This window comes from Lutra lutra, chromosome 9, assembly GCF_902655055.1.
Source record: "Lutra lutra chromosome 9, mLutLut1.2, whole genome shotgun sequence".
NCBI lineage: Eukaryota > Metazoa > Chordata > Mammalia > Carnivora > Mustelidae > Lutra > Lutra lutra.
This window is the reverse complement of record NC_062286.1, coordinates 66,729,054-66,751,643: the sequence shown is the minus strand read 5'-3', so window position 1 is coordinate 66,751,643 and position 22,590 is coordinate 66,729,054. Positions and strand designations below refer to the sequence as shown.

The 22,590-nt window shown below is 37.3% G+C and overlaps 1 protein-coding gene across 3 annotated transcripts in view; it reads right to left on the bottom strand.

Annotated features, from left to right (window-relative positions):
- The window catches only part of PNPT1 (polyribonucleotide nucleotidyltransferase 1), a 45,973-nt gene extending 29,286 nt beyond the window's left edge, over window positions 1–16,687 (bottom strand). The window contains exons 1-8 of one of the 3 annotated variants that reach the window (XM_047745286.1): window positions 16,498–16,687; window positions 9,911–9,971; window positions 9,291–9,365; window positions 8,478–8,583; window positions 7,575–7,624; window positions 6,480–6,543; window positions 6,337–6,384; window positions 5,319–5,432 (exon numbers count right to left, since the gene is read on the bottom strand). In XM_047745286.1, coding sequence (XP_047601242.1) covers window positions 5,319–5,432; window positions 6,337–6,384; window positions 6,480–6,543; window positions 7,575–7,624; window positions 8,478–8,583; window positions 9,291–9,365; window positions 9,911–9,971; window positions 16,498–16,658 — 679 coding nt within the window. In that variant the 5' untranslated portion in view covers window positions 16,659–16,687. Of the gene's footprint in view, window positions 1–5,318; window positions 5,433–6,336; window positions 6,385–6,479; window positions 6,544–7,574; window positions 7,625–8,477; window positions 8,584–9,290; window positions 9,397–9,910; window positions 9,972–16,497 lie in introns of those variants that run through there. The other 2 variants (XM_047745288.1, XM_047745289.1) reach the window with 2 other exon arrangements.
- Window positions 16,688–22,590: the final 5,903 nt, after the last annotated feature.

Genomic DNA, 22,590 nt, shown 5'->3' with positions numbered 1-22,590 from the left:
TACAGATCAGTTTTGCTTATTAATGGTATATCAACCGTTTTCTTTCCTTCGAATCAGCATCCTTCCAAAATGTAAACAGCAGTAAATGAATAAAAAAACCTTAATACTTGAAATTAGGCTTACAGCTTTCTTCAATTTAGTAAAGGATTTCTCATAAAAAAATGAAACAAAATAAACTATGCATACTTATTTATTAAATAAGTTTTGAGATATAATTCAAATACCATAAAATTCCATCTTTAAAGCATACAGCTACATTTATTTTTAATACGTACTTAAAATGAAATTTAAAAATATCAATAAAGTAGGAATCCAGTGAATTTTTTTTTTAAGGATTTTATTTTTATTTATTTGTCAGAGAGAGAGAGAGCAAAGGCAGGCAGAGTGGCAGGCAGAGGCAGAGGGAGAAGCAGGATCCCTGCCGAGCAAGGAGCCTGATGTGGGACTCAATCCTAGGGCGCTGGGATAATGACCCGAGCCAAAGGCAGCCGCTTAATCGACCGAGTCACCCAGGCATCCCATGTTTTCTGTTTAACAATTATTTGATGTGACCTCCTACTCAATTATCTCATTGTCACATTGTCTAATGCTTGCACAGGTGGGGGGAAATCTTTTGCAGTGATACTGTGTCAAGTAAGCCAACTAGAAGACTGTTGCTACTCCCATAAAAAAGCTGCTTTTATGGTTTTGTGATAGTAAAACTCCTGTGTAAAGGAGGGAAGCGCCAAGTAGCACTTCTGGCTCCCAGTGTCACTTCTAGTAACATCTGCTATTCAAGTTTGGCTTTGGTTTCTGCCAGGCAGCGAGATTCCTGCCTCCTCATGTGTCATTTTTGGCCCTTCTCGATTTGTACAGTTAAACATCATGCAATGCACAGATAAGATGGTAACTATCATATTTAATATTAAAACCACATCATGTTGTCATTAAGATTTATTATTATCTAATCATCACTTGTAAAGCTTTTAGGTCTAATCTAGAAGGAAAAAAAATATTTTGTGCTTGGTATTTTATATTGGAATTCCAACAGTCAGTTGAAGCTGACCTGTGAAACTAAAACAAAAGATCTAACATTTGTGTCATGGAGTTCCAGAAAGGAAGGATAAAGATGGCAGGCTGAAAAGTCCTGGAAAAATAATAGCTGAAAACTCTACAAATTTGGCAGAGACATAAACGCACAGATTCAAGAAGCTGAGTAAACCCCAAACAGGGTAACCTAAGGAGATACATATCCTAATTAAACTTTGGAAAACCAAAGACAAAAAGATCTTGAAGCCAGCCAGAGAAAAGTACCACCTCACCCATATGGGAAAAGCGATTAAAATAATAGATTTATCATTGGAAACCATGGAGGTTGGAAGGGAGTGGCATATTATATTTTAGGTGTTGAAAGAAAAGAACTGTTGACCCAAAATCCTATGCCCAGTAAAAATATTTACAGAATAAAGGAATGAAGGAATATATATTTAGGAATGAATTGAGACTCTCAGATAATTAAGAAAATTTGTCACTGGCAGACCTACCCTAAAAGAATGGCTCAAGGAAGTTCTCTAAACAGAAAAAATAAAAAAAGAAACCATGGACTATCAGGAAGGAAAAGTACTGCTAAGCAAAAATGTGGGTAAATACAATATGCTTTCCATCTCCTCTTGAGTTTACTAAATTATGTTTGATGGCTGAAGCAAAAGCAAAAATTATAACTTGGCCTATTGTGGTTCTAAATGTAGAGGAATATTGAAATGATTTTATTACAAATGGAGGAGGGTAAGGCAAGGTCAGGTTTCAGTACTTCATTTGAGGTGTAAAGCAGCTTTCCTGACACAATGATACCGCAATTATACTTACATTTTTGTTCTTATCAGTATTCCCATGACATCCTCCCTCACTTTTTGCAGAATTAAACTGGAGATTTTTAAAAATGCATTTGATGTATGTAAATTATGCCTCAACAAGTTGATTTAAAAGAAAATATGAAAGAAATGATATGGTAAAGAAATCAATATTCCTTAGACTTTGTTTTCACTAATTAAACTTCAAAGCAATTCATTTTTGAAAATACTTTAGAAGGAAATTCCTTAGTTTTTTTTATCTATAGATCTGTGCTATCCAATTTGGCAATTACTAGCTCCATACGGTTATTTGCATTTAGATAAAATTGTGTAAAATTAAAAATTCAGTTTCTTGGCTACTCTAGCCACATTTCAAGTACACGGTAGCCACATCTTCACATATAAAACATTTACTTCATTGCAGAGTTCTACTGGACAGCATTGCCATGTAGACTAAAAATTTACACAAAAAAGTGCTGTCTAAATGATTGCTGTTAACCATTTTTAGTAGTCGAAGATTAAAGATTTTTTTTTTTAAAGATTCTATTTATTTATTTAACAGAGTAGGCAGAGAGGCAGGGAGAGAGAGATGGGGGGGCAAGCAGGCTCCCCACTGAGCAGAAAGCCCAATGTGGGGCTCAATCCCAGGGCCCTGGGACCATGACCTGAGCTGAAGGCAGAGGCCTTAACCCACTGAACCACCCAGGTACCCCTAAAGATTTTTGAGATTCGTTGAAAACTGTGAATTCTAGATACAAATTTCTTCTTAAAAATAGTTACTGGTATACTGTTTCCTAAATTATATCCTAGCATACATAGAAAGATGAGTGATATTAAGTGTACGAGCTGAAAGCAAGCAGAATGTGCAGAATGGTGCTGAAGTCATCTAGCAGCCAACCGCATGAAGAAATTGTTCTTTAGGTCTTATTCCAAAGATTTGTTGAATTACTAAATATTTTAATAATGGAATGGCAGCAATTACTTTTTTGTATTTTTCTATCCCACAAGTTCCATGGTGATGGTATTGGACTTGGGCCCAATATTAAGTTTGACACATGAACATGAAGTCAAAACAACCTTCTGATGCTTTATGCAGTCTCTAGAGTCTAATTCATCCATCTAGAGAGCAAGAGGTAAGAAAGGCAAGCTAGAAGTTGCTTATTATGGGGTTTTTACAGCATGCCACAGTTGCAACAAAGATCTTCAGTGCATTCCTCCCACATCCCCATAAAATTAGAGGGCTTCAAAGTCTAAGGCAGGTAGAGGCTATTTATTTATGGCCATTCAGAAGCAAGTTTATTTCTGTGTCTTCATGATAAGAGCAGGTATTAACAGTATGCCTATTAGGTACTAGGTATTATGCTTGGCACTTCACAAACCCTGACTAATCTTCACAACAACCCTGTAAAGTAGCCAAATCAATTTACTAAGTGAAAGTAATGAACACTATAACTTTAAGCAAAAATAAATTTCACATGCAGACCAAGTAAACTTGAGACAGTGAACCAGTACTCTGCTCAAGGCTCTTTCTGGGATGCTCAAATATGTTAAGGGTCATCTGTTATTCATGGCTTCCCCAAATCTTTGGAATGTTCTCTCCACATTGTGATAGCCTACCACAGTAAGAATCTCATCTTCTGGAGCTAGAATCCAACAATCATTTCCTTGTTTCTCCAGTAATCAAGATTGCAATCATGTGTTATAGTTCTGTCTGGTGTGATGTAAGTGAAAGTGAAAATTGCTATGTGAGGTCTTTAGTAAAGCACTTTGAAAGGGAAGATGACTTACTCAGGTGGCATACACCTTTTAGTTACTCCCCTCATTTTTTTTCCTCTAGCCTATAGATCAGGTTAAGTTGCCCAGAGCTCCAAAAGCAAGTTCATAAGCATGAAGTTGAAGGCCACACATTGAGGATAGCAGAGCAGAAAGCTGGAAGGAATCTAGATTTCTTAAGGTGTCATGGAGCCAGGGGCACCTAGATGGCTCAGTTGGTTAAGCGTACAACTGATTATTTTAGCACAAGTCATGATCTTAGGCTCATGAGATCAAGTCCCTGGACGGCTCCCCACTCAGCATGAAGTCTGCTTGAGATTCCTTCTGCACCTCCCCACACTGGCCCATGCACGCACACGCGTGTGTGTAGTCTGTAATAAATACCTTTACTGGGGCACCTGGGTGGCTCAGTCATTAAGCATCTGCCTTTGGCTTCAGGTCATCATCCCAGGGTCCTGGGACTGAGCTCTGCATCAGGCTCCCTGCTCAGAGGGAAGCCTGCTTCTCCCTCTCCCACTCCCCCTGCTTGTGTTCCCTCTTTCACTGTCTCTGTCTAATAAATAAATAAAATCTTTAAAAAATAATAATATCTTTACAAAAAAAAAAAGATATCATGGAGCCACTATAATTGTCTTGGACCCCCCTGTTATTTACTTTAGCAACACGAACCCTAATTAATATGTAGATAATGTACAACTCCTCTTATATATGTTTTAACTACCATAGAGTCCTTATTCTATTTCCATCACTGACTAATATTCCAAAGAAGCTGGAAATGTGTTTCACACATTAATTGTACATAAAAGTACTAAAAGCTTAATAGTTTACATTTTATCAAAAATATTCCCATATCAGAAGATCCCATTTCAAAAAGTCCCAGACATCAAATACCACACAGTAAAATTAACTGATAAGATCTTAATTAATCTGTCCAAGGTTACACAGTGTGACAGCTGCTGGGTTTCAGATACAGGTCATTCTACTGTCAAAGCCAATTCTCCTTCAAGAGAACTGGGCCAATTTTCATTCATGCAGTTATGACATTTTTATTACAAGGAGTGAGGGTGACCTATGGTCAGTGCATTTCTTATATGTTTTCTACCTTCCAGAAACAGGTGACTTTTTTCTCAAAGGACATTAAACAAGCGCTGAATGATGAATTAGCTAAATTAACATATTTAAACTAATAAAACAATTTATTACCAGATTTAAAAATTTAATTTTTAGACTAGCTTATTAGTTTAAAAATAATTACCAGAATTGTCTTGGTAAATAAAGATTTTTATATATTTCAAGTAAAATTATATCACATTCTGTTTTTTTTTTTTTTAAGATTTTATTTGTCAGAGAGAGCACACAAGCAGGGGTACAGCAGGCAGAGGGAGAGGCAGGTTCCCCACTGAGGAAGGAGCCCGATGCAGGACTCAATCCCAGGAACCTGGTATCATGACCTGAGCCAAAGGCAGATGCTTAACCAATTGAGCCAGCCAAGGCTGTATCACATTCTGCAATTTCAGGCTGTATCGCATTCTGTAATTTCAGGTATTGTTTGATATGAAGCAAGAGCACCACCAAAATAGGACAGCAATAAAACAGAACAAAAATCTTTATGGCTAAGTGACAAGACACACATACATAGAAGAATATAAATGCATTTTTAAGAAGCCAGAACTTACACTTAAAATCCAGAACAAATGTACTACTTAAATTACTTACCAATTTGACCTTTAGGTGCTCCAGCAACCACTAAATTTAAAGTACTGGAAGACATTTCTTTCCGTGTTGGATTAATAACACATTCTCCATCGATCATTCCTATTCTCACAGCCCCTAAAATACATCAAAATACTGGCAGTTGTGTAATAAAAAGTCTGTTTTCAAGACACTATCCCAGTGATAGCTTTGATCCCTATCTTTAACTGTCACTACAATAAAATCCATATTTTTACTATGGTTTTTAAGGCCCACAGAACATCCTACCCCACCCTACCTAATAGCCTCACTAGAGCACTGCGCTGCTGAGATACATTATTTTTTCCATACTTCTGTGATTATGCTCGTGTTCTTTTCCCAAGCTAGACTACACTTTTTCCAAGGCAAATGCTTACCATTTGATCCTACTAAGGTTCAGTTTAATGTTGAGTACTCTGAGAAGCCCTCCTTGACAACATGATTTCAAAGACTAAACATACCTTTCTCTATCATTTTTACTATAGCTTTATTTATAATACTGTTTATAAATAATTATTTGTTTGTTTCCCCTATTTACACTGAAAGCAAGAACTATTCCTAGACTGCCTTTCTTCCTTCAGTTCTTAGTATCTGACATTTAGGATAGTCAGAAGTTACTCGATGAATCATTTTTATATTTCATGATTATAATTTGTAAGAGTTGTAAGTTATAAACGTATTTGTTTTATCCTGAAAGACCATGTACTATAACAATTTCCTATCCCCACCCCCCACACCAAAAGTCCTCAAATAGAGAGACAATTAAGAAGTCAAAGTATCTAGGAACATAAAGTCTCTAACACCATAACATTTTGCTATCAAAAACAAAACCTAAGGCAAGGATGAAAATATCTTGAGCTGAAAGGAGTCTTAGAATATCATCTAATTAAACTCCCTACGAGATAATAAGTCAGAGCTAATTAATCTATGCTCTTGCTATAGCATGCTCACTAGTATTTCAAGAAAAAAACATAATGTTTCTTATTTTCAAATCTTAACTTACCAATAGGTCCATTCCAAGGAATATCTGATAATGAGAGAGCTACAGAAGCTTAAAAAAAAGGAAAAAAAAATAAGAACTGAAGTAAAAAGATTTCATTCCTTTAAAAAGACCATGATAATTTTAATCTTGATTTTTATACTTACCACCATTAATTGCTAAAATATCAGGTTCATTAACACCATCTACTGCCAACAGATTACAAAGTACCTGGTACAAAGGAAAAAATTCAGAGTACTTAAAAAAAATCTACTTGATTTAGGAGGACTATCATTTTGGCTAACATCTTGGGCTAATATAAAGGAGCCCTATGTGTTTAAAAGCATGAGCTTTGTAGTCAAACCCCTTATTTCTGGCTATCATTTAACTAAATACATGCTTGACTATGGCAAATTACTTAAGCCTCAAAAGTTTCTCATTTTTAAAAGGGAAAAATAATAGCATTTTCTTAAAAGGTTTTCTGAAAATTATAGGAAATACTATTTGTAAAGCATTTACAATACTGGGCATGTTGAAAATACTCAGTAAATGTCAGCTATTTCTATTACATAAAAACATTGTTTTCCGCTTAGCATATAGAAAACAAAATGATGAATTCCTTTATACTGCAATAATATGCCTATGTCATGTACTTAAGAAAACAACTTATTAAAAAAAGAAAAAACAACTACTTGAGGCAGTGACATCCTTGCAAAGGCATATCTGCAAGGCATATTTATTTTTATGAAATAAGTAAAGGTTCATTAAAGCATATGGGTCATTATTCTGAAAGAGAATAATATTCACAAAAATATCAAAATATAATAAAGTAGAAGTTTAGAGGACCCAATAAATAGGTAGTAAAGACTAGTTTGTATCAATTGTCCTAGCTTCTGACACTAATATGACTTAACAGGTCCCAGAAGGGTCTGTCCCCACCTTCCTCAATTACTCTAAACTTTAAAAATCACCAGTTTGTTTCCTGTGGGCTTTTGTGCTTCCTATTCCATCTGCTCAGAATGTTTCCCCCACAATCGTAGGTTGGCTAACTCCTACTCATAATTCAGGTATCAACTCAAAATGACACTGAATAAATATTAATTTTTAAAATTATTAATGTTTTAAAAAATTAGCTTAATATAAAACAGCATTACCAAAAATTCTTATTTTGTGTTCTAATGTTTAGCCTAGGAAGTATTATAGAAATTCATTAAGTAATTTTTTATTGATTTAGAAATAAATAAACCTAAAGCAGAATATACCTGTGTATCATAAAAGTAACCAGCTGGAAAGAGAGGTCTAATTGAACGATCTGCCAAAAGAAAAAAAAGACAAGACACTAAATAGTACTGACAAGAGTCACTTTACAGTTTATCTGTTTCTCCTATTAAACATCAGGCTGAAAAATAATATAGCTAGCTGTTCAGTATATTAAAAAAAAATTTCCTTGGACTGATTTACTGAAGGGGTCATAGATAAATGTCAATGATTCAATTAATATATATCCTGTCCTAATAACAAAAAACTAGCAGGGCACGAACAAACAAGTCTAAAACTGGGGAGCAATTTTTCATCCTGGTTCCATAGGCTTAATTACATATATAAGCCAAGGAAAGAGACTTAAGACCAGCAAGAGACCAAAAGAAATCTTTCCTTGGTATTCTGTGTCTGAAAAAATGCATATAAATTTACACAAAATAACTATTTCTTTATAGAAGAGCTATAAACTCAAATGATCCCACAATATTTAAGGATGTCAAAGATTTGAAAGATTATGGGCCTTATTTCAGTAGTTGATTAATATAATGCTTTCAAAATTTACTGCGATGAATATGAAAATGAAAAATACTAGGGATAGATTGAACTGAACAGTAGAGGCACGAGCCACAGAATTTATATGCTCAATAGAGATTCATTCATTTCACTGACATACATTTATTGAATGCCTATTCTGTGTCAGGTAGTATAACAAGTACCCAGGATTCAGTAGTGAATAAACAGTTTTTTCTTTGCTGGAGCCCATATCTGAGTGAGGGGATACAGAAAGTAAATAATCTCAGGTAGTGTTAATGTAATGGAAGAAAATTTAAGAGAACTGTAAATATAGATAGAAGAAATACTAACACAGGTGTAACAGAGTTAATGCCTCTATCTTACTATCTTACCTATTACTCGACTTGTAAGAATTTCTTTATCAGAAGATCCCATCTCTCTTCTGAGATAGTTTGTGGGAATTCTACCTGCTGCAGCAGCCTTCTGTCTATAGTCAACCTGAAATAGTAATGAAAAAAAAAATGAAGTTCATTTGACTCCTTTCTATGGCAACAAACTATTTCCCAAGAACCACTATATATGTACTAATTTTCCTATATATACACTATATATATATACTAACAACATGGTCCAGATTAAGAATTAAGGATATTTTATTTACTTTTAGCATTTCGCATCTCTTTGCAAAGGGAAAACTGATAGAAATATTTCAGTAAACTGATTTTTAAAAAGTCTTCCACTTAGCAGTGAACTATACAGCTTTATTATTTCCCACAGTGGCTTATTCTGGTCAAATAAAACATTCCCTTTTTTGTATCAACTCTGTTACATAAAATTGCATTTCTGTTTTCATAACAGAAAGAAGCCATAAACTCCTAAAGCACTCCTTACTTCTCACTGAACATATACTTGCAAACTCATACTGAAGGGAAACCTATGAGAGCAATGAATTCACTGCTATTCAACATCAAAATCTTCATGCATTTCACTGTTCTTACCAACCTGGCCATTCTAAAGCAGCTTACTACTAATATGAGAATTGATTATGAACAGTCAGTCTAAATTCTTTTAATGACTCAAACTACAAGAGAAAAATCCTTTGTTGTATGAAGTTTACACTGTGTACTTGTTAGACATTAGACAAAAATATTACAAATTCTACATTTATGCCATATTACTGTTCAGATAAATCAACAAATACTTACCACCAAAGGCATGAACTGGGAAGGTGAAGGTTTTGTTTTACTGACCGCTGTGACCATCACCGCAGTGTCACCTGACTTAAACATAAATAACAACACGTGCAAATTCCTTAAAAAACAGACATTAACATCTAAGTAGTAAGTGAGTGAATCCTTGCTCCAGTTAAATACAAGGAAAAAGGACTGTTATTCCATGACACAATGAAAATGAAAATAATTAAGCACAACTAGTCAAATCTTGATCCCTTCTACGAGATCAAGAAAAGGCTTACAAAATAGCTTAGTCACAAGCAATCGTATTTTCTACTACTTAAGAAATTTCGGCTACATACAAAGAAAAATTTCTCACTTATCACAATTAAAGAAAATAGTAAAGTCACTTTCTCTAGAGAAGTATTACAGAATTTATTAACAGAACAAAACAGAAGCCCAAGTTTCAAACATATCTTAAAAGTCACTTAGTAAATCCAGCCCCCTGACTCCCTGGTTCTCTGGAATGGTTCTGAAAACAGAAATGGCTTACAGTACCACAATTCTAATAAGTGACATGATGTTGTAAAGATAGTCAGTAGCAGTTCCATAAGCATTTTTAAGATGAAAGTTTAAAAATCTGGACTTTTTACCTGTACTACAGCAGAGCCATCTGCAAATCTGGCCAGCTTTCCAGAGGATATCTCTAGTTTTCTGTTTAAAAATAAAAATTCAATACAAAAGGACTTAGGTCATCAATATAAATCGCAGTTCAGTATAAAATAATCTAAGATTCTAATAGAAGAACCAAGCCACACAGGCCTCCCCCCCCAGCAAAAAACAAATAAAAAAGGAAAAGAATTCACAATTGTTATTAAAAGTACCAGAGGAATTTAAGAGCTACTTAAGGGAAAATACAGAAGGCGCAGGAGAAATCTGAATGAAAGATAAAATACTTTGGGGGTGGAGAAGTTGTACTTAAATATTAATACCCATTTATAACCTTCGTTTAGTCTCTCATCCCTTGTTGATAAAAGTAGCCTTTTGACAGACAAACAAGATCATTTCTCTACTTAAAATCCTTTAAAGTATCCCTAGTACTTTCAGGACAAAATATAAATTCCTAAATATTGTCTACAAAGACATTCGTGTTCAACAATGGAGCCAAGACAAAGTCAATGGGGTGGAGGTGGGGAAGAATAGCTTTTATAACCAGTGGAACTGAGACAACTAGGTACCCATATGCAGACAAGTTAATAAAGTTGGATCTCTTTCCTCATACTATAAATAAAAATTAATTCAAAATGTAGTACGAACCTAAATGTAAGAGCTAAAACTGTAAGATTCTTAGGAAAACACATAGGAGTAAATCTTCATAAACTTGGGTTAGACAATGTCTTATATATGACATCAAAAGTACAAGCGACAGAAGAAAAAATAAATTGTACTTTATCAAAATTAAAAATTTTCTTGGTTCAAGGGATATCAAGAAAGTGAAAGAAAACCCACAGAATAAAAGAAAATATTTGTAAATCACATATCTAACAAGGACTTGTATCTAGAATATGTAAAGAATACTTATAACCAAATAAAAAGACCAACCTAATTTTAAAATTGGTGAAGGATTTGAATAGAAGTCTATATACAAAGAAAATTTACTAAATATCCAGTTAAGTACATGAAAATATGCTCATGTACATAGGGAAATGCAAATCAAACCATAATAAGATATTACTTCACATCTACTACCATGGGTGCAGTAAAACAGATCAATAACAAGTGTTGGTGAAGATATGGAGAAACTAGAACCCTCATATAGTATTTATGGAAATATAAAATAGTACATATCTCTTGTGAAATAATCTGGCAGTTCCTCAGTGGGTTAAACACGTAAGTTGCCAAATGATCCAACAATTCTACTCCCAAAGTAAATACCAAGAGAAATTAAAACTTTTTATGTCCATGCAAAAATTTGCATAGGAACATTCATAGCCACAGCATTATTCATATGGCTCCCAAATGGAAACAATCAAAATGTATATCCACTGATGATGAATAAACAAAATGTGGTCTCAGTGCATACAATGGAATATTATTCAGCCATTTAAAAAAATGGAAGTACTGGGGTACCTAGATGGCTCAGTTGGTTCAGTGTCCAACTCTTAGTTTCCACTCAGGTTGTGATCTCATGGGTCATGGGATCAAGCCCTCTCAAACCCCTCCCCCAAATCAGCGCCTCACTCAACAGGCAGTCTGCTTGAAAGATACTCTCCCTCTGCCTCTCCCGGACTCTTGTGTTTTATCTCTCCCTCTCTCTAAAAATAAATAAATCTTCAAAAAAAAAAAAAAAGCAGTATTGCTATGTGTTACAACATGGATATAACTTAGAAACATAGTAACTGGGGACACCTGGGTGGCTTAGCCATTTAAGTGTCTGCCTTTGGCTCAGGTCAAGATCCCAGGGTCCTGAGATCAAGTCCCACATAGAGTTCTTTGGTCAGCAGGGAGCCTGCTTCTCCCTCTGCCTCTGCCTCTCACCCCTGCTTGTGCTCTCTCTCAATCTCTGGCAAATAAATAGACAAAATCTTAAAAAAAAAAAAAAAAGAATTTTAATACCTTAAAAAAAAAAGAAACATAATAAATGAAAGAAGACAGTCACAGGAGACCATACACCATTGATTCTATTTTATGAAATGCTCACAAGAGGCAAATCCATAGAGACAAAAATTCTCTAGATTAGTGGCTGCCTGGGGCTATGGAGGTTGGGGAGAAATGGGAAGTTACTGCTAATGGGCCTGAGATTTCTTTTGGGGGTGATAAAAACGTCCTAAAATTGATTGTGGTGATGGCTGAAACATTGTGAATAGTACATTCTAAATGGGTAAATTGTACAGTATGCAAATTATATATTAACAAAGCAGTCTTTATAGATATTAAATAGGTGGTATTATCAGCCTTATTCCCCAGCTTCTGCAGAGTACAAAAAGAGGTTACTTAAGGCTTGAAGCAGATCAGCAAAACTTGTCAAAGAAACCAAAATTCTTAAGAGTATTGTGAAGCCAAACCAACTCAGAGACTCCTGAAGATACCGAGAGAGATGTTGAAGACTGCTTCAGAAACATTCTATCATGGTCCAGTGCTGAATACATATACATACACACATACGCAAATGCTAATGCCCTGCCCACCCTCTCCTTCATACGCAAAAGGGATAAAGAGAGAACTCAATACTTCTACCCATTAAACACTTCTTCAGAAGCCTCAGTTCATGAAAAGCATATTTATCTATTCAGATAGACTCATTTTGTTAAATTTGAAAGCCAAAAAAAAAAAGCATGTACACTTGTACTGTCATAACTTTGAAAAATTGATTTTAACCACAAGAAATATATGAGAAATTCTAGATGGATTTCTGTTACTGTTCAACACAGATGTTGTAATGACAGCCTACAATAAAAACAGGTCTACCCCGATAGATGGAATGAGGAAGTGCAGAGATAAGGCTTGAGCTGGCATAGTAGGTGGAGGGAATGAGATGCTCAGAGCCAGTCACATAGTGTAGACTCAAGTGAAGTCCCACCAACCTATAGCTAAAATCAGTATTAAGGTTTTATGTGTAAAATGTAAATTTGGGGTCTTGAATTTTTGTTTACTCTGGGGTAAGAATATGCAACTAGTACTTCTCAAGACCTAACAGGAATTGGCATTCCATCCCAAAATGTAAATTGAGTGATTCCTGTGAAAGAAAGGGGAGTATTCTCTAAAGTAAATTGAAGTGGCCCCAAGACAGAGAAGAGGAGCTGTGAAAGCTCTAGTTCTATTCCATTAATGGGGATCTTGACCCAGAATTTTTGAGATTGCCCACAGTGGCATATTCTTTTGCATATCCTCAGTGATAATAAGTCTTTATTCTTTAATGGGGATATAATTTGTACAGGGGACCAAAAGAAGGCAGTAGAGAACAGAGGTTAAGAATGTGGGTTCTTTCTGAATAATGGTAAGCATCACTGGAATAAAATACTTCAGTCTGCAAATGACATATATCACTTTTTATTAGGTTCCACTAGTGAGCAGCAGTCACATGGCCCCACCTATGCAGGGACCAGCAGTGTACCAAAGAGAGCACACATACTCAAAAAGCTTGAGGCAAGGAGTACGTGACCCACTCCTCTGCTAAGCAGCCCTTCCCAGTTATATTAGCAGGCAGAGAAGTGAAGCTGAGGAAACACTGTTAAGCTTCTACAGCTGACCTATTTACAATGGGAACTGATTGAACCAGTGAGAAAAACAAATAGGCCTGCAGTACCCCTAGATATTCTCATACATGTACACTTCTATTTATATGCTTATTTAAACAACACTTGGATTTATATATTTATTCAAACACCACATTCTCCTGCCTTCTTTGTTCCCTCTGTTAAGTCTACTCAGTATCTTCAGTAGGGGTCCTGGCGCACCCACCAGATAGTCCTATGGTCCTAACTTGGTGATTGCCCTGATTTGAACTGCTTTTCTCCCAGGTGTGTGCAATTTATATTACACAAAGAACCAGGTGGTTACTTTTCATTATATCTCATGATCTCAGTTGGTGTTAACTGACCTATGTAACTTTTCCTGTTCATGCACTTTTAGTTCTGTTTTTGGTGCAAACTTATTACTTTTATATATCAGGACTGATTTTACCTCTTATCAATTTACTCTTCAGTATTTTACATGTAAAATATCTCCAGATACAGACAAGATTGATAACACACAGGCCTTTGGGAGGCTAGGAAGAAGATTTCTGAGCCTTTTAAAATGTTGAGCCATGTGAATGTTTACCTAATGTGAATGAATAACTAATACAAAAAAAACACTTGAAGACATTAAATAAAAAGGATTAGGATGAGTAGTGAGATTCTATTCGTGGGAAGGGAAGAAGGGTGGGAAAAACATGGCTGAAGAGAAGGTTGAACAGAGCCAGCTGCCACAGGGAGTACAACTCCAGGGAGAGAGATGTTTTAAAAAAACATTTTTAGAAACATCTGTAGAATGATGTGAATGATGTGGAATGTAACCACCTTCCTCCAACTTCCACTGAGAAAAATTCACTACTACAACAACAACAACAACATCAACAAACAAAAACCCCAAATATCTTTATGATTCAGCCTCTGCCTGTCACTTGGCCCTACCTTTGATGCTAAATTCACATTTCACCTATTGCTTCATACGCAGTGAGTTATTTGTAGTTACTCAAATGCACTGTCACCTACCTGTAATTGCACTTCCACTTTCTCCTTGCTAATTCCTTCTCCTCCCCCTTCAAGATTCACCTCCCATGACAAGCTTTAGGGTGGGATAGAAACGCCTTTGTGCTCCTTTGGCACCCCATTCACACCTCTCTCACAGTGATTTTCCTAGCATCTGTGTTTATCTTACTCCCTATCAGAATCTGTATCTACAGTGCCCTGTACACAGCAGATGCTCAATAAAAGCTTGTTGAACTGAAAATTAAACAGTTGCCTCAAAGGCTACTCTGAGTATTAAGTACAGCATTTGAAAAACACAATAGTATATAGTTTCCTAAAGCACTGTATATAATACACATGGTAACGAGTATAAAGTGAATGGTATATAGTAGTCAAATTCAATAAATGTTGCAAAAAAAAAACTTAATATAAAGATGAAAGAATTGATTTACTCAGAAGGTATGATATGTAGGAATCTAGTTGTTGCAACACATGACACAGGTTCAAGAACTAACTACAAGAGATCCAGGTTTACTGGTAAATGAAATATTTAAAGTAGATTATGGAAAATTTGGAAAGCAGGGGCTACTATACCGTTGCTTTGAGTCTGTTAAAAAAGTCTGTTTATTGCACAGCAGTTGTTTGTTCTGAGGCATTTATTCAAAGAATGGTAAGTTACTGAAAAATGGAAGAGATATTTTCTCCCTCAAAAAATCAGAATCAGAGAATGCCAGAGGTGGAAAGAGCCTTAGAGGTCATCTAGTCTGGGGATCAACAAAGTATATAGCCTGTTTCTGTACAGCCTTTCAGCTATTTCTTTCTTTTCTTTTTTACATTTTTAAAGGGTTTGTAAACATACACCAATATATGACAGACAGTATGCAGCACACAAAGCCTAAAGTATTTACATCCGGCCCCTTACAGAAAAAACTGACCCTTGACCTAGGCCAGTCTCATTTTGTGACAAAAAAGTAACTTGTTCAGGATCAGTCATTCAGTAAGTTAGGAAGGAAGACCTGTAATCAATGGCAGATTTTTTGGTTTTGTACACACAGGGTCAAAGATTTTAAAGTACCTATGAAAAATGTAGATATATAAAGTAAGCATTAGCAATTTCAGTTACTCTAAAAATCTGTTTTTAAAACGTGACTTTATTTTTTTAAGATTTTATTTGTCAGAGAAAGAGGCAGCACTTGAGCACAGGCAAGGGGAGCAGCAGGTTCCCCCTACCCCCCACCCACCCAGCAAGGAGCCCAATGTGGGACGCGATCCGAGGATCCTGGGATCATGACCTGACTGAGGGGAAGGCAGACGCTTAACCGACTGAGCCACCCAGGCGTCCCTAAAAAGTGATTTTAGACATGAATTATGGCAAACGGACTCATGGAAAAAGTATGCGCTTGGAGAGAAGCAAAATCCACATAGTCTCAAAGTAGGTGACTCTGAGAAAGCTACCCTTTTTGAGCTTCTGTTTGAACCATGAGATGAGGTAAAAGCACCTTTACTGCAGGTTTAAAAAGCGTGTATCATGTAACTAGCGTTCAATAAATTGAAGTTTTCCTTCCCTTCCTACCCAGGGTCATACTGACCATGCATTTAGGGAGTAAATTGGATTTGATGACGCACGCATCCACTGTCAACTCCATATCCTGAAGTGAAATGTTTCCCACTTCAGAGTCCAAGAGTCTCCGCAAATAAAGGGGGACGAAAGTCAGGTGGACTGACTCAGCTGGAGAAAGGAGCCGGAAAGGGGTAAAAGGGAGGACCGAGAAGCAAAGGACACGAGGCTGAAACAGTGCGGAAAGGGGAATGGTGCCAGGAGACATACACCAAATCCAGAAAGACATACCCCAAATCCAGAAATGCCAGAAATCTGGCATTTAGGTTGGGGGTAAAGAGGGGTAAATGAGACCCGCGCTGCCAGATTCCTAGCCTGGGAAATCAATGTACCTCGGGCTGCCTGGACGGGACGCCTTGTGAAAGGACACAGGACGCACGTTGTTCCTTACCTGCTGCCTAAGTCCACAGCCACGGCTCGGAACCTCGCGCCACCCCACAGAGCTCGCACCTGTAGCTGGCTGAGCGTCCGATCCCGCCATGGCAGACGAGGGGGACCATCGCAAAGCGGCCGAAGTCGGAGGCACGAGCAGCAATGCCTGCAGGCCGCCATGACACCCGGCACGCGATCACCCCGGGCTGCACCCTGATTGGCTCACTCTGACGGCGGGGCGGAGCCTGATGCAGTTTCGTTTCCGTGGTGCGGGGCTTGGGGAACTCCGCGGAAGCGAATACCTTCGTCGCTTGCTACGAAGACTAGAGAGGGTCAAAACTATCTGAACGCAATTGTGACAACCTATCTTTTCTGTTTAAGTACCTGCCAGTGAAAGGCAATTGGAAAGTTAATGCCTTTTGTGTATGTGTGTGCTATCGTAATTTAAAAGAAAGTCCCAGAATGATGCAAATGTTGAACAAGTAGGGTAAATATAGTAGTAATAGAAGTCATCAGACAAAACATTATTTGGCTTCTGTGAACTGAGAATTAGAGGGGAATTTGTGTAGTGGACCATGGAAAGAGATCTCTCTCTTCTCTCCTCTGCCTTGGTTTTTATTTTATAAATTTCACACAAATATTACAGCAAAGGTTTATGTTAATTTATTTCTAGTAAGTTAATTTCACTTCTTAATGACCTATATTATCATTTTAGATCTTTGACATCATTTGTTATTCATTTTCCTCTCTATTGTTAATATTCAGCAACTCATTTCTCTGCCCCTTTTGATCAAGTGTCGTTATTTTTTAAACCAACTCTTATTAAATGCAAAATGCCAGCTACTATTTAAAAGAAATGTTTTGGAAAAATGAAGAAAAGTAGTTTTTGGAATTTGAATTGGATAAATTTTCAGGGAGTAAATCTTTTACACCCCTTTTAATCCTGTTAGAACATCTTCATATGGTTCCTTGAATGAATCAATGATAATTTTTTTTATTATGAGGGTCCTATTTCTCTTTTAAGATCATAACCTCCTTCATTCAAAGAAATCCAAACAACAAAATCCAACATACACTCAAACATGGTTTTAAGAACTAAAAATGTTGAACTTCAAACAGACAAATGATTTAGTAGCAAAGCAGCTCCCTGACACCTTGGTTTTCATGAGATATTAATACTCATTTGGAATGTCCATGTCAATAGAAGGAATTATTACTAACACTGCTAGGGATACTTAGTAATAAGTTATTTTCCCTCTTCCTTTACATATGACTTCACCGCCATTACTACAGTGTTTTCTAGACCAATCTATTGAAACCTGTACTAATGACAAATCTATCATAATCTACTTGCCATAATACAACCTGGTTTTGGATTTATAAAGCACTTAAGTACTATTTAATCACTTCAATCAGGTGATGTTGCCTAATAGTTCAGAGCATAAACCTGAAGTTAGCCTTGAGTCATCCCAATCTTAGCTCTGCCCATTTTCTAGTTGTCTGACCCTACCTCTCTAAGCCTCAGTTTCCTCATTTGTAGAAATGGATACCAATATGAATCTCATAGGGTTTTTGTAAAGATTAAATGTGACAAACGATGTAAGATGTTTATCACAGTACCTGCCAACATTGTCAGCCTCAATAAATGGCAGATTCAGCTTTGACTAGACTTTTCTTAATTTTCCCTCTAGTTTCCTGTTTGAAATACTGAACAACCCACTTTGCTGTAGAGCCCCATGAATCTGTTATGCTTTCATCCATCTGGAAATACTGAAAAGCAGTATTTACACATTAAGTCCACTTATTTCCTCACACCAACCCCAAATAATTGATATGGTAATAATTATTTAATAAATTTAAAGGCAATGAGGGTGTTGAAATTTATTATTAGGTGGTCATAAGGATGATCCAGACCTATATTAAGACCTATATTATATCCACACCTATATTAAGTGTGGTGTCTCTCTTAATGTTGGACAATGATCAGTTGGAAGCCAGTGACGGGGATGATAAAAGGATTCACCCAAGCTAGAACCTGAGAGATAGAAGTTTAGTGGCTACACTGCAACAGAGGAATGAGCAGGACAGCAAAGAAGAGACTGTCTGCAAGGAGGCAGTGGGTGAAGGCTGTTTTTAAAGGGGGAAGGTGAGGTGTGCAACTTAGGGACTTTTCTCTTTTTTGGCAACTATGCCTAGTTGTAAGTAGCCCGTTGGTTATTAGGGCCAATGGATATTTTTGGGTGGCTTGGCTGGTCAGCCTGTCTGTATTCAGTCAGGGGTTGCTCCAGGCCCTTTCTACATTCTGTTGGTCACCCTGTTTGCCTAAAAGCAGCCTCTACATTAAGCATTTTAAGATTAACAGAGAAACAGAAGTATAAAAAGTTTAAATTCTTGTGGTTGTGTGATAGGGAAACTGAAGGACTCCATAAAAACATGGTTTTTGCTCTTTCCCTGCTTCTGTTCTTGCTAGGACGTGCACCTCCACTTTATACATGCTTCAGAATGCAAATAGTGTATGTCCTCCTTGTAAAGGACAAAGAGTTAATGATTTCTTTAGAATAGATAACATCCAAGGAAAGACCAGATGAGAATGACTGTTCAAAGCTGTCATATGCATATTTCAGACCACTAACACTGGATTTTCTTGAGGCCAAGACCCCCCAGCTCCAACGAATAACACCTGGGACCTTATCTTTATTCCAACTGATTCCTGGATGCCTGGGAGTATATAATACACCAGACCACAATCCTCAATACAAACCCTGAACAGAGATGAGACTCATGCTCCTTTTATTTCTGAGTTTCCCAGATACTCCATCTGTATCTGCTCTCTCTGTGTGTTCAGTGAACTCTGCTATCACTTCCTGCTGGCTTGCATTTGAATTTTTATCCTGCCAAGAACCCTCTTAGCATGTCCTGGAGACCCTCTTTGGGTCCCTGGACTCAGCCTAACCAGCATCAGTTGTATTTATAGAAGCTATGATCCATTGAGGTTCAATCTGAGATGTCACATTCTAGAAATATAGTTCTGCCAAGTATAGTTCAACAGCCAAAATATAATTTAAAAGGAAGTTCTTTACCTATAACTTCTGAAGGACATTAAAGATGATCTAATTTAAATTCACCAGCAATATTTCTCAGATCTCCTTTTTTCTTTTCTTCAAACTTCAATGAATGTGTGTCAAAATAGTTAATATGACTGCTGGCTCTGAGGAGGAATTTCATTTAAGTAATACATCACTGCATTAAATTACTGTTAATTAAAATTTAATTTGGTTTATAGTTTGGCTTATAAAATATATACAATTAGTTTTATGACTGTATAAGAAGTACAAGATTAAGGAGTTTGTGTCTTGTTATATATCTGTACAAACATTATCAGTGGACACCAAGGGTGTCTATGAAAATTTTTTTCTCTTGAAGGATGTATCCAGAGGGAACTTTCTAAATTGCAAGCCTAATTGTGTCTCCATTCTGATTTTCTTCAATCACTTCCTAATCTTTGCTTTGTGTTGACTACAAACTGTTCCTATTTAGCTTCATCAATTTTTACTACTTGTTTTCTTTCTTCCCTTCCTCTCATTTTATAATCCAAGGAAGGTGAAGTACTCATTCCCCTCTAACATACAACCCTCTCTCCTACGTCTGCATCTGTATGATTCTGTGTACCTGATACATATTCTTTCCGACGGTGTCAGTCTGGCATAATCAGTCTTCTGGTCTTAATACTGGAAGCCTTCAATACTAACATCTCTGACTTCCCCTCTTTGACCTGTGGGTACAATCTATGTCTATTTTTCCACTTTATTCATTAATTTATACAGTCATTATTTTGTCCATGGAAATGCATGTGGGAGTAGGTATTATGTAGTGGTTAAAAGTGCTGGCTCTGGCATCAGATTGTCTAGGTTCAAATCTCGCCTGTCATCGCCTAAACATGTGACTCTGGATAAGTTGCTTACCCTTTCTATGTCTCAGTTTCCTTACTTGCAAAGTGAATATGATAAAAATATATACCTCTTAGGGTTGTTAGGGAGATTTAAGTGCAATCTTATTTTTATGGAACTTGGCATAGTCCCTGGTCCATGGAATACTTGCTTTATGCCAGGCACTATGCTAGGCTGAGGGGATATGAGGGTGTCAAGACAGTCCTAGGGCATAATAATTCCTGCTTTATGGAACTTGAAGTTTAGTATGAGAGACTGATAAAAACACACCAAACAAAAACAAAAAGAACAATTAGAGTGTAATTAATAGTAAGAAGGAAATAAACTAGGTGAGAAGATAGGGAATAATGAGATGGAAGAAAATACGGTGGTCAGGGAAAACCTTTCTGTGGAGACATTTAAGCTGCCCTGAAGGATGAAAAAGAGACAGGTTCAGGGGTGCCTGGGTGGCTCAGTGGGTTAAATCCTCTGCCTTCAGCTCAGGTCATGATCTCAGGGTCCTGGGATCGAGTCCCACATTGGGCTCTCTGCTCAGCGGGGATCCTGCTTCCTCCTCTCTCTCTGCCTGCCTCTCTGCCAACTTGTGATCTCTGTCTGTCAAAAAAATATATATATATATTAAAAAAAAAAGAGAGAGACAGGTTCAGAAACATGGGGGCCAGGAGGGAGTATTGACTTGTGGGGGGAGGGTTGCCCCTGAGTTAGGAGAGAGTTTGGCTTCTGTGAGGACTTGGTAGAGCCAGTGTAGCTAGAGTGTGGTAAGTAGGAATGTAGCAAAGATGACGTAGGAGAGGAAGACACTGGAAAGTTTAAACAGGGAAGTGGCATGACCTAATCTACATTTTAAGATGATTCCTCTGGCTGTTGAGCCTAGAATGGATTGGAGGATGATAAGAGAGAGGTGTAGAAATCAGGAGTAATGTGGTGGCAAGGGTGACAAGGAGAAAGGATGGAGAGATTTGGAATATATTTTAGTGTTGGAATTAATAGGACTTGTTGATAAATTGGGTACCAAAAGGTGTGAAATTAAGACTGTTAATAGGCTTAGATTGGTCATAAATGTAGTGTCTGAGACACTTGAGAGTAGCTGACAGACTGTTGGATTTGAGCATAGAACTCAAGGAAAAGGACTAGTGTAATTATAAGAGTAATCAGCATATCGGTGATATCACAAGCCATGGAAACGCTTTATATTACTTAGAAAGATAGTATAGAGACATAAAGGGAAGGCCCAGGTTTGATCCCTGAGGAGTGAGAGGCTATCAAAGCTATGGAGATGGAGCCAACGTTGATTCAGGAGTCAAGGTAGGTTGTATCATGCTGGGTATTTCCCATTTGCACCCACTCCATCCATACCCTTGGGTCTTCTCTGTGCCATTATGGAACTAACGTATAGGTAACAACCCCCAACTACCTGACTCTTTTTTGGCTGGGTCAGCCAATGAGAGACACTGGCAGGAGGGTAAAATGAGAGAGAAACTGAAAATATAGAACTGTAATTCCTTATGCTGTGGCAGTGACTGCAACCACCTGTCACTGCAGCAGCTGCCAGGTTGTCCTGCTTGTGTGGCTCTAGCTATCACTCTAATTACTCTGTTTCTTCTTGCCTCTTTAAGCCTTCGGAGTTTCCTACTATTGATCATTACTCAGTGGCTTCAGCCTTCCTCATCGTTAGTTCAGCTCTTCTGAGAGCATGCTCTGACTTCTCTCCCAGCATAGACCACTATTGCTTGTTAGGAGAAACTTGTTACCCTGGAGGTGGGAGGTGAGGGGCATGCTGTTCTCTGCTGTTCCGACTAACCCTCAGTCTTAGGAAGGTACTGTGTGCCTGGATTCTCAGTGCTCCTGTCTCTCTCCCAGCTGTTCTGGGCCAAGGGTAAAGGGTTATGTTCTGTTCCTTCTTCTACCTGCAGTGGGTTTTCACAGTGCCTTAAGAGTAACAGTATTTGTCACATTCCCACAGTGCATAAAGCTTTGATTCATATGGAGGCATAGGAACCCAGTAGGGCTTTTGCCTTCCTCACAGTGGCTGCTGTGTGCCTTCTCCAGGCTGGCACCTTTCTCAGGAGGCTTGCTTTTACCCTAGTCTTTTTTTGTGAGCACTCAGTGAAGTTCAAGAAGAGCCTGTGAGGTGTTGGGAATTCCTGTGTCTGAAGCTCTCAGAG